A 12,480-nucleotide genomic window follows, 5' to 3' on the forward strand; every position below is an offset into this window, starting at 1 on the left:
GTTTCACATATCTTGGAGTTCGAGTTACGCATAGGTATGAGGACTTATTTAATGCTAACTTTTCTCCCTTGCTGTTGACAGTGAAAGAAGACTTTGAGCGCTGGTCATTGCTTGAGTTGTCTCTGGTAGCTCGAATTAATTGTGTTAAAATGAATGTTCTCCCCCGTTTTTTGTATCTTTTTCAATGTGTCCCGATTTTTTTAACCAACTCCTTTTTTGGTCGGGTAGATTCTCTTGTTTCAGATTTTCTCTGGGAGGGGGGGGGTCCCTAGATTGTCTAGACAATATTTACAGAGACCTAAGCCGCTTGGGGGGATGGCCTTACCGAACTTCAGGTACTACTATTGGGCTTCCAATATTGGGGTTTTGACAGCCTGGCTTCGGTGTGGCCCATCCTCTCCTAATGGAGACGAATTCAGCAAAACCTGTGTCTCTCACAGCTCTATTGTATTCACCAATTAAATCTCCGACTGTTGCTTACACAAAGAATAGCGTAGTTAAAACCTCTCTTAAGATTTGGACTCAATTCCGGTGTTATTTTGGTCTACAACTCCTTTATCCATATGCTCCTATCGCAAACAATCATGTTTTTTCTCCCTCTCTCACAGACAAAACTTTTGGGATTTGGTCAAACCTTGGCATTTGGACCTTTAGGGATTTATTTAATGAGGGTGTCTTTGCTACCTTTCAACAACTCTCTGCCAAATTTACTCTTCCATCTCGAGATTTTTTCAGATTTTTACAGGTGCGTAGCTTTGTTCATAGTAACTTTCCCACTTTTCCTAGACTGCCTGAGGACTCTGACCTTGACTCCTTGCTTTTGCCCATTCCTAGGCTGAAAGGATCTATTTCGATTCTTTATACCCGCATAGCTTCGTTCCGCGCTGGGTCTTTAGGCTCAATCAAGGCCCTCTGGGAGGAGGATATAGGAGAGGCTATCCCTGACGAGCTTTGGTCACGTATCTTAATACGGGTGCATAAGTCTTCTATATGTGCTAGGCACTGTCTTATTCAATGCAAGCTTGTGCACCGCGTTTATTATACCAAGGCTCGTCTGTCTAAATTTTAAAGCACGGTTTCCCCAGTTTGTGATAGGTGCCAACAGTCTCCTGCAAACCTTATACACATGTTTTGGCTTTGCCCCCAGCTGAAGAGTTTTTTGACAGAGGTATGTCGTTATATCACACGTGGTTGGCAGAAAAATTGATCCGAACCCCCAGAGTGTTTTGTTTGGGGTGTTTTCGGGGCCATCTCCTTTGTCCTCTTCCCAAGAAAATTCTTTGTCCTTTATGACCATTATTGCAAGGAGGATAATTCTTCCTAAATGGAAATCACCACAACCTCCTTCTTTCATACTTTGGTTGAGGGATATTGTTTACTTTCTTAAACTTGAAAAAATTAGGATGTCACTACGGGGTTCCTCTGACAAATTTGCAGAAATCTGGCAGCCATTACTACGATTGGTTGGTCAAGTTAATTTCCATTCGGTCCCAGTCTAGTCCTTCGTGTATGTATTTGTCTGCTCATCCTGTGTCCTTTTTCTCGGATCTTCCTTTTCTTATAGTTCCATATTTGCTTTCCTGGGCACAAACTGTACCCTTTTTTTTATTTTTTATTTTATTTTAATTTTTTTAGGCGTAGCAGAATGCATCTTAATTTTTATTTATTTCAAAACTTTTTTTTTGTTGTGTATGTGTGCCCTTTTTCTTAGGACTTTTCCTTATTGCATGGGAGTGATTGGAGGTCGTTTTGTTGTCTTTTTTGTTTTGTTTTTATAACTCAAGGGAATTGCATGGTTTGTTTTATATGTATCGCATTGTAAATGTATGGGTATGCAATTCTTGTTAAAAACCAAATAAACAAAGTTTGAAAAAAAAAATATATATATTTGTAAGTATAATTTTAGTCCCTTCTTTACTAGAACACGGATCAATTTTGAGAGGTGGTCCCTACTACCTTTATCTTTATTAATTTTCTTTTTTATTTCAATGCATTCCAATTTGTATTCCAAAATCGTTCTTCAGGAAACTAGATGGGGCTATTTCGGCGTTTATCTGGAATAACAGGACCTGGAGAATCCTTAACATATTTCTCCAGAGGCCAGGGGTGCTGCCCCCCAGCACCCCTGTTCTCTGGATAAATATGTTGGCCTTACCTAATTTGAATTATTACTATTGGGCAATCAACGTCCGTATACTCCACTACTGGCTGTGTGTCAACAGTTTACACAATGCCCCAGTGTGGTTGAGACTGGAGGCGGCCTTGTGTTCACCATGCTCACTGGCCGCTCTGGTTAACACATCCAATGGCTCAGTCTGCAAAGAATACTGTCAAAATATTCTAGTTAAGACTACTCTCAAGATGTGGAACCAGTTTAGACGCCATTTTGGGCTTAACTCCTTTTCACACCTTCAAACCCTCACTGAGAGATGGAGCATTTACCCTGTGGTCTAATCACGCCATAAAATCCCTTAATCACCTATATATTGAGGGCGTCTTTGCCTCCTTCCCCCAGATTATGGCTAAATACAAGATTCCCAAGAGTCACTTTTTCAGATATCCGTAGCTTTATAAAGAGTCTTAGCTCCCTTTTTCCCTCCCAACCAGCAACCCTGGCTATTGATATGTTACTATTGCCACCACAATATCAAAATCTGCCATCTCGTATGGTTATGATAAAATCCTCTCACTCAGAAGTGGCAAACATTCACCTATCAAAGCGCAATAAGAAGAGGACACAGGTGAAGAACTCAACAACGGCTTCTGGGAACATATTCTTCTTAGAGTATACTCTTCATCCCTGTGTGCCAAACTTCTCTTCTGGCGAGGGCAGTCGTGTATTTCCTCCTCTCCCCTCTTATCTTAGCTTGGCTCCTGTTCTAGTTGTCTACCTTGTTATGTGGAACTTTTTCTCCTTTCTCTTTGTTACCTGCCTGCTGCTTTCCTGGAACATTCAACATGGAATTTATTAACTGGTCACTCAGCGCTATTGACAAGATTTTTTCACCCAAGCATGCTTCACCAGGTGGGCTGATCTGCCCCAGTGGGACATTCCCTGCAGGCTACGCTCGTGATTCCTGTGCAAATTGGCAAATTGATTGACAAAAGTCTTGTCGCTTATCTATTTTGTAGAAACACCTGCTATTAACCGGACTTTTAATTAATCAATTGGTGTAAGAAAAAGCTCATAGGAAAAGCTAAAACCCTCCCAAATGATGTTCAATGCACTGAAATAAATTAGTTTCACTAAAAAAAGATTTATAATTTAAACAAGACAGAAAGGTCAAATTTTGGCAAGACAAAAGTTTTGTCGCCTATACATAAATTGAACAAATTTACTACAAATACTAAAAGATGTCAGCAAATTAAATAGTGGTGCTGTGAGATTCAAATTTAATATCTAGTATGACTTCCATGAGCTTGAAGGACTGCATCCATGCGGTTTGGCAAGGATTCATACAATGTATTGATGAAGTCATCAGGAATAGCTAGGAAAGCAGTCTTGCATGCCTCCCGGAGTTCATCAATATTCTTTGGTTTGGTCTCCCATGCTTCCTCTTTCATCCTACCTCACATATGCTCAATGATTGTTCATGTCTGGTGACTGGGCTGGCCAATCCTGGAGCATCTTGATCTTCTTCGCCTTGAGGAACTTTGAAGTGGAGATGGAAGTATGCGATGGAGCAAGGCAAGGCAAGGCAGCTTCATTTGCATTGCACATTTCAGCAACAGGGCAATTCAAAGTGCTTTACACAAAATCAGTTAAAAATGGAGCACCATCCTGCTGTGTAACCCCAGACCATGATTTTTTCGCCACCAAACTTCACTGTTTTCTGGGTGAATCTTGGATTCATGCGGGCTCAAGTAGATCTCCCGCAATATTTGCGGCAACTGTGGTGTAATTCAACAGAAGATTCATCTGAAAAATTCCACTTCTCGAGCGTCCATCCTTTTAGCAGGCTGTGGGCCTTGGCAAATGACACACGGTTTTTCAATTGTCTTTTGTTTAGTGCTGGCTTCTGGGCACTGATTCGACCATGGAGGCAATTTCGAGACAAAATCCGACAAACTGTTCTGGTTGACACAGGGACTTCAGGTGACCTGGTCTCGTGGAGTTCTGCTGCAGTGGAAAATGGTCTGGCCTCTGATTTTCAAGCCAACAAACGGTCCTCTCGAGCAGTTGTCTTGCGGGGTGTGCCTGACCTGGGCTTGTCAAAAACATCTCCAGTGTCTTTAAATGTTTTTTTAATCCTCTGTACTTGACGCTGAGACAATTTGAAGGTGTCTGCCACATCAGCAGTGGATCTGGTCTTCAGCCTCCCGATAATCAAAACTTTAGTCTCAGGGTGAATCTTAGTCATGTTTGCAGAGGTCTAGTTGCAGTGGATGTGAAGGTCTAGCGTACTGGGGTTGATTTATACACACCTGAGACCTAATTGATCCATAATTAGTCACAGGTGAACCTCATATGACAAGGCGACAACACTTATGTCTTTGCAAAAAATTACTCAATGGGCTTTACCAAGCTGTGAATATTAGAATACTTTTTGACAGAAAGCTGTTGGGATTAAAATGAGCCATTTCTTGTAAATAAATCTTGATTAGAAATGTATTTCAGCGGCACTTCAGGTCAATTTGTACACAAGCGACAAGACTTTTGTCAGGGACTGTATATATATATATATATATGTATGTATATGTATGTGTATATATTTTAACCTTACTTTTGTCCTATACACAGATCACGATTGCACTGAAAATTGTTGTTTTTGAAAAAGTGCTAATAAAAAAAGTTTAAAAAAATATATACAGTTAATACAGTCTTGCACTGGCTACACTTTTTCAAACTAAACTTGCCAGACTACTCCCACACCTAAGCACTATATGTAACAGGTGCAAACAGACCCCAGTGACCATTTATCATATGTTGTGGTCTTGCCCAAACCTTTACCCTTTCTGGTCATCTTTCTTGACATTATTCGCCGATCTTATGGTCGTAATATTATGCATTCTCAGAGGATTGCAATCTTCCTGCTCATTTACGTTTTGGCCTATATTAGCTACACACTCTATAATATTTTAATGGAAGGATGTATTTCTTCCATCACATAACCAATGAATTAAAGATTTGATGATGAACGTCAAGCTAGAAATAAATCTGATGCAATCTCAACAACTGTACAAGGAGATTTTACAAAACCTGGGACCCAACAGACTGTGAATAATTTACCCGGCCTCAATCTATAAACTGCATTTTTTGGTGATCTGTACTATTTGCTTAAACAGACTAGGTCCATGTGGTTGCTGTATTTTTGTTTGCTTTGTTTGGTCCTTTTTTTGTGATTTGTGATCTGTCTGTTTCAGATGCCGCTTTTTGTGTTTTTTTTGTTTCTGTTCTCTGCCTGGTATTACTTATCTTTCTGTTTACTTGTATAACTTAGGATGACATGTCACTGTATTATTTGATAAAATTCTCTAAAATAAGGTGTTAAAAAAAAACAAAAAACATGAAAGGATAAATATTACTTACGGCATTCTGGCATCATGCATTTCTCGACTTCGTTCACCTCTGTCTTACATATTGACCCGTCTGTAGGAGGCATCTTAACCATGCGTTCACGTCTTCTCATACCCAAGCCGCAGGTGACGCTGCAGGGGTCCCACTCTGCCCACTCAGTCACCACACAGGTGCTTGGTGCTGTAGAGAAGGGCAAAATACCAAAAACACAATATCAATAAATGCAAGTATTTCCTAAGTTAATAGGCTGCATTTATCTAGCTCCTTTCTAGTCCTAACAACTACTCAAAGCACCGCTGAACTTAAGATCAGTAGAAAACCAACAAAGGACTTTCACCCCGGGGATCGGCCTGTCCTGCGTGTGACGGTTCCTTTCCCCACTCTTTTTTTCCTAACCAAATCCATCCCGTTGATGTGGCCAGCGTGCGGCGTTTCAATTCCCCGTTGTTGCGTCCCCCAGAGCAGCCCATTGTCATGGCAGTTCGTGAAATGTTCACGTTCTAAAATCGTCACCTGTGCACAAAATAAACCTGAAAATTGTAACCCTTACACGAATCAATAAATCTGAATACCTTGACCATTTTACAAACTGAAATGATGACATAGGCTGCTCCGGCTAAAAAGTTAAAATCTAAATTAAAATCAAGTGGTTTAAAGATGTTTGGTATGCATTTATTTAACTTGTTAATTGCTATTTTTGTCCTTGTACTTGTAAAACTGTAAGGACTTAGAATTTTTGCATTTATTTATTAATTATTTGCACAAACAATATTATTGTTTGTTTGTGGTTTGCTATAATAGGACGGTGAAATCCCAATTTTCTTCTGTTGCTATCTGGGTGAATTAGTGACTCCCCTTGGGGAAGCAGGGACTTCAGTAGCTGTCCCGAATGCCTTTATAATGCAAGTGAATGGGGACATGCATTTGATATTGACAGGTGTCTTAGCCAATCATATTTTCATGGTTTGTGGGTAGAGAAGTGGCCTGTGAAATTTGTCATTTAATAGAGACAAACAAAAAAATGACCAATATGGAGAACAGTGTTGACTGGTAATTCAATAGTATAAAATGTCTTACTTTTACCAGTAGCACATTCCAACACATTTGTTGCCGGCTTTGAGCCAGGCTGTAACAAATGGGGGCTCGTCCGGGATCTTTATTAATAATGGAGATCTAATAATGGAGATCTGATTTGGCAATATCCCAGAGCCCTAAAGGAATTTTGACAACCTCTGATCAGTCTGATTTTATTTTCTTTAAAAGCTTGTAAAACACCTCTTGTCCATAGTCACTCTATGAACATAATTTTTTCCAGGCAACACTGGGCTATTAGAAACTAGCCTATCTTTACCAAATTTTGTACAGAGCTTACGAGCGGCATGCCAAACAATCATTACAGGTTTTGTGAGCATCTACTGTGGCAGCGATACAGCAATTGCAAATTTCCCATTTAAATGCGTATTGCGAGTTTTTTGAAAAAACAAACAAATGTTGATTATGGCGCTCCCTAATAGCCAATCTTTGCCAAATTTGGTAAAGAGCACCGTGGAGATATATGACACACTGCTTTCAAGTCTTTTGCTGATAACATGTCTGATTTGGCAAGGGTAGATACACTTTTTTCAGGGAGTGTTTCACACGGTTTTGACCGGCTCTGGTGTCTGTGCCTTACAGGTTGCGGGGTTGAGGGCTGGTGAGTAGTTTGGAGCCTTTATTCCTGGTAGGCATAAGCAATGTGTGACACTCGATGTCACCATTGACCTTTTTTTTGTTTTAGTTTGTTATTTTTGTGCAGCGGGTGGTTAGAGCGGTTCTAGGAGCTGCTCGGGTGCACTCCATGACTGTCTAGGTGATTTTCAGCATGCTGAAAGTTAACCGGGTTACTGGGCTTGTGCTTAATTTATCCCGCCGCTAGTCTGCATGAAGACTAGGGTTGAGTGAGTCCGGTAGTGGTTTACACAGATCATAATCCTCTGACTTTTCTCCATTCACTCCAGAATCCGAATCAGCGACTGATGCGTTGGTGTCTTTTCCTCCAACCTTTTCATTTAGACATTCGACATGTCAAGGGATCTGACAGTACCGTGGCGGATGCCATGTCCAGGGCTATGGCGGTTTAAGGGATTTGTGGTTGTTTGTTTGTCTATCCTTTTTGGTTTGTTTTTGGTGGTGTTTGTTGCGGTTGGGATGTTGTTCTGAGTGGGTGGGTCGTCTTGCCTGGCCGGGTGGGCGTGGCCTACAGAAAGCATAAGGGCCTGCCCTGCTGGGAGCATCATTCTCTCAGCTGGTCCTTCAGGAGCAACCACCATTTTGTTCTTGGTCTGGTTTGAGGTTCAGTTAGGTTATTGGTGTATTTAGTTGAATAAATCTCATTTTGGTTGCATGCTGTAACACATACACCAATTACTGTTTGGGGGTGGCAGTAGCTCAGTCCATAGGGAGTTGGGTTGGGAACCGGAGGGTCACTGGTTCAAATCCCTGTATGGACCCAAAAAGTTGGGAGCGTGGATTGGTGGCTGGAGAGATGCCAGTTCACCTCCTGGGCACTGCCAGGTGCCCTTGAGCAAGGCACCGTACCCCCCCGACCGCTCAGGGCGCTGGTTCAGCTGGCAGCCCGCTCACTCTGACATCTCTCCATGTATAGTGCATGTATAGGTCCTGAGCATGTTGTGTGTATTTCAGGCCTGTGTTTGAGTACTAACAAAAAGTGTGTACACAGAGTGTAGTGCAGTAATTTCCCCATTGGGGACTAATAAACTAATTATCTATTATCTTATCTACTCTTTCAATTATAACTAGAACTGCAAGCAGTTATGACCAGGGTAAAAGCCTCGGCAACATCGGCGAACAGGGGAGCAAGCAAAACCCAAAGCATAACGTGGGAAGGCAAACGTCAGGAAATATTGAGAAAGTGTGAGCCGCAAAGTCAGCAGTACAATGCCGTTGCAAATATCCCAGAGCCCTAAAGGAATTTTGACAACCTCTGGTCAGTCTGATTTTATTTTCTATAAAAGCTTGTAAAACACCTCTTGTCCATAGTCACTCTATGAACATAATTTTTTCCAGGCAACACTGGGCTATTAGAAACTAGCCTATCTTTACCAAATTTTGTACAGAGCTTACGAGCGGCATGCCAAACAATCATTACAGGTTTTGTGAGCATCTACTGTGGCAGCGATACTGCAATTGCAAATTTCCCATTTAAATGCGTAGAGTTTTTTGAAAAAAAAAATAAATGTTGATTATGGCGCCCCCTAATAGCCAATCTTTGCCAAATTTGGTAAAGAGCACCGTGGAGATATGTGACACACTGCTTTCAAGTCTTTTGCTGATAACATATCATTTGGCCGAGATATGATATGATATGTGCTTGCTAGCTTTCTACATTAAATTTATTTTTTGGTCAAATGCGCATTCTTTAACGTACAAACTTTTTGTCGTGGCCATCTGGAGATGCTACATACTAGGTTTAGTGCAGATCTGTCACACACACATCTGTCCTAGGAAGTGTGAAAAAATTGGTTTTGTGCTTAGTATTTGTATTGTGAAGAGAGCTTTGAGCAGAACCGGGCTTGGCCTATATCCGGAGACTAAGCTTGCTTGACTCAATGAACACTTGGATGTAAAGATTTTTTATGTGTGACGTGTAATGTGGGGGTTAAAGGCAAAAATTAGTTTAACGTCATTAAAGCGTCCACATGTGTAATATTTGGTAAGTCAGGTCAACTCCCCATCTACCCTGTTAATTTTAAGTAATTCACTTCAAGTAATTGGTTAACTCAAACCTGGGTCCCATAGGCCGTGCCCACTTCAACCGATCAGTACCCCACTGTAAGGGGCGCATTAGGAGTAGCCCTAGATCAGGGGTCGCCAACCTGCGGCCCCGGAGCCTGCATGCGGCTCTTTGATCCCTCTGATGCGGCTCAGCTTTAAAAAAATACTTAATGAATATTTTATTAAAATGTATTTTATTTTAGTTTGTAGAGCAAATTTAAGACATCAAGTCAGCTGTGGCCTGCTCAATTGCCTGTGATGAATCTAAAGACTAAGGTGATATTGAACAAATTGCGTTGTTCTGCCGGTACGTAAACCCGACTGGGCCACAAAAAGAAATGATTCAGTTGATACCACTAAAAGGCCAAACACGGGGGGACGTCTGTGAGGCTGTCTTGAATTGTTTAAGAGCAAGGGGAATAACCCCCCCCCCCCCCGTGTCAGTGGTACAGACGGAGCACCGAGTATGACTGGCACAACGGCTTTGTGACTCCTACAGAAGTCGCTGGACAGTAACTTGTTGACTTTTCACTGCGTCCTGCACCAAGAGGACCTGTGTGCTCAAACATTTCCTCCGGAATGCACAGAAGTAATGAATGTTGTCATTCAGATTCTGAGCAAATTAACGGCGAAAGGTTTAAATCGCCGTCAGTTCCGTTTGTTACTGGACGAGCTGGGAACAGCCAGAGTGGCTGGGAAAGCTCCACGTCTCGTGGACATGACAGCGCACCTGAACACCTGGACACCTGAACACCTGGACACAGCTCTTCAGGGTAAAGGACGCGCAGCCCTGGGAGTCCTTCACCCTGAGGACCTGTGGAGGTTTTGCCATTCGAGCCAAGTTGACAGTGCTAGCCCTATTTTACTAAACCGTTAACCCAACATTTTTTGTTTTTTTACGGAGTTGAAAAATGTTTTGTTGCATGCAGAAATTATATTTTATTTTATCTGCAGTCGTTCATTGATTTCATAAATGTTACACAGTATAGTTTGTTTATAAATAGCACAAAGGCAAAAAAAACGTTACATACAGTGTTATTTCATTTCAAATTTCAAAAGGGTTTTGCGGCTCCCAGTGCTTTCTTTACTGTGTGAAACGGGTCCAAATGGCTCTTTGAGTGGTAAAGGTTGCAGACCCCTGCCCTAGATGGTACCCATCAAATTGTATTTGTATCATTTTGTAAAAATCGGATAAGACGTTCATGAGATATAAACTTTTTGTATTTGTAGCGCCCCCTAGTGGCCAATTGTTGTGATATTTGTTTGGTAACCTCAAAGGGTCGTACCAAGAAATAATCTAAAGTTTGGCCTCAACAGCATTTATTTTGGCCAAGATATGGCAAAGTTGGTATTTTCATAGTTAACTTCTAGAATTTGTTTGTGCGTAATATGCACAATTTTTATTCTACACAAAAAATTTTAACAGCATGTTGTCAGGTCAGTCTGGAGATGCTTTGGCAAGTTTTGTGCCGATCTTGGAGGGATTTGAAAAAGTTGAAAAGTTACGATTAATCACAACTTTTCACACAAAAAAGTCTAGTTGAAAATGGGCGTGGCCTATATCACGAGATTCAGCTAGTTCCAGGGAACGTATGGATATATGGTTTTTAAATGTCCGATGTACGGTTTGGGAGTTTTAGGCCAAATGTTTTTTCTGCTATAGCGCCACCTAGTGGTGTAAGTGGATCATATGTCTAAGGTCTAAGGCCCTGAAAATGTCACAAAGTCCTTAGAAAAACACTATGGATCCACTACTATTGTTATGATTTAACAAAATGAAAGGCAGCAGCAATTTCAACATATATTTTAATTGAACGCATCTTAAACGATAATGGGTGATCTACAACAAAAGAAGGAGCTATTGTTTTCAAATGGAACCTCCCACTTAAATTGTTGTCCTCTTGCTCAGATGATATGGCCAGCAGCGTGGGGTTTATAGATATTTGGCGTATAGTTAATCCCACCTGTATGGATTAGTCCTTTTTCTCAGCTAGACATAAATCTTTTTTTCCAGAATTGATTTTCTTTTTGCATCCCATCCATGCATTTTTGAGAGAGAGAGAGAGAGAGAGATGGCGCTTCAATACTGCTTTACTGAAAAAAAAAATTATTACACAGTTTATTTCTCTTTACTTCTCTTTCTCTGCCCCAAGTCGCCATCCCTGTTCTCTTGCAGGTTTTGTTGCTTTGTGCAATTGTTGTTTTCCTCTATTGTTTTCTGTTGTCGCCACCCCTCATCCCCTCTCTCATGCAGGTATGGTCCCTTCTCTATGGTGTCGGTTTGTGTGGAGTTTGTGCCCCCATCCCAATTTCTGTCACCACGTCCCACCCGGTGACAAATCCTAAATAAATAATAAAACAGACAAAGGATTATATTACAACTCTCTTGTTGAAGTAAAATTTGTTTGGCACAACAAAGTACTCAGCTCCTCATCTGTATACCAGGTTGCGAGGCAGGACAGGTTAAAAAAAACAAAGAGAAGAAATACGGGAAGGACACAACACAAAGGCAACAGCAAGAACAATGCAGCTCACAAACAAGACACACAGAAACAGACACAGACAAACACACAATCAAACAAATAAGAGGCATTGACAGGGAGACCGGCACAAAACAGAAGGGACCACGCACACACACAGACAGATAGACGTGAGGGCCGTAGCACAAATCTACATCATGAACTTCAAGGATCCATCTTTTTAAAACATACAGTTTATCACATGATAAAGTGAAACCTTTCACATTATTACGTGATAAACTGTATGTTTTAATAAGAAAAAATACACGGTCACAGATGCACAAAGCAATGCATTAAGACTCACAGCATTCATTGTTGACAACACACTTCTCTGTCTCCTCAGTTTGGAGCAGGCAGAGCAAGCCATCCTCAGGATACTGTTTGACATATCGCTCTCTAGACCTCATCCCCCTCCCACAAGATACACTGCAGGCAGACCAGCTAATCCACTCCGACATCATACAAGTTGAGGTCTCTAAAACAAAAAAAGAAGCAACACATACTGTTAGAAGAGCAGTCTGACATTTTATATCTAATTTCTCTTTTATGTTTGCTAGGTTATTATTAGAAAAGGTTCTGCATTTGTCAAGAGCGATTTAAAAATGGTATCATGCAGGTGCAGTTCCCTTGTTGTTATTCCTCATTGCAACCAGTACAGGATCTGTCTGA

General features: G+C 41.1%; 1 protein-coding gene across 1 annotated transcript in view; it reads right to left on the reverse strand.

The window, feature by feature from the left end:
• LOC117948610 (spondin-1-like) overlaps positions 1 to 12,480 on the reverse strand; it is a 142,967-nt gene that overhangs the window by 24,376 nt on the left and 106,111 nt on the right. The window contains exons 12-13 of the mRNA XM_034878349.1: positions 12,116 to 12,286; positions 5,531 to 5,698 (exon numbers count right to left, since the gene is read on the reverse strand). Of these exons, the coding sequence (XP_034734240.1) occupies positions 5,531 to 5,698; positions 12,116 to 12,286 (339 nt within the window). The remainder of the gene's footprint in view (positions 1 to 5,530; positions 5,699 to 12,115; positions 12,287 to 12,480) is intronic.

Source organism: Etheostoma cragini, chromosome 8 (genome assembly GCF_013103735.1).
Source record: "Etheostoma cragini isolate CJK2018 chromosome 8, CSU_Ecrag_1.0, whole genome shotgun sequence".
Classification (NCBI taxonomy): domain Eukaryota; kingdom Metazoa; phylum Chordata; class Actinopteri; order Perciformes; family Percidae; genus Etheostoma; species Etheostoma cragini.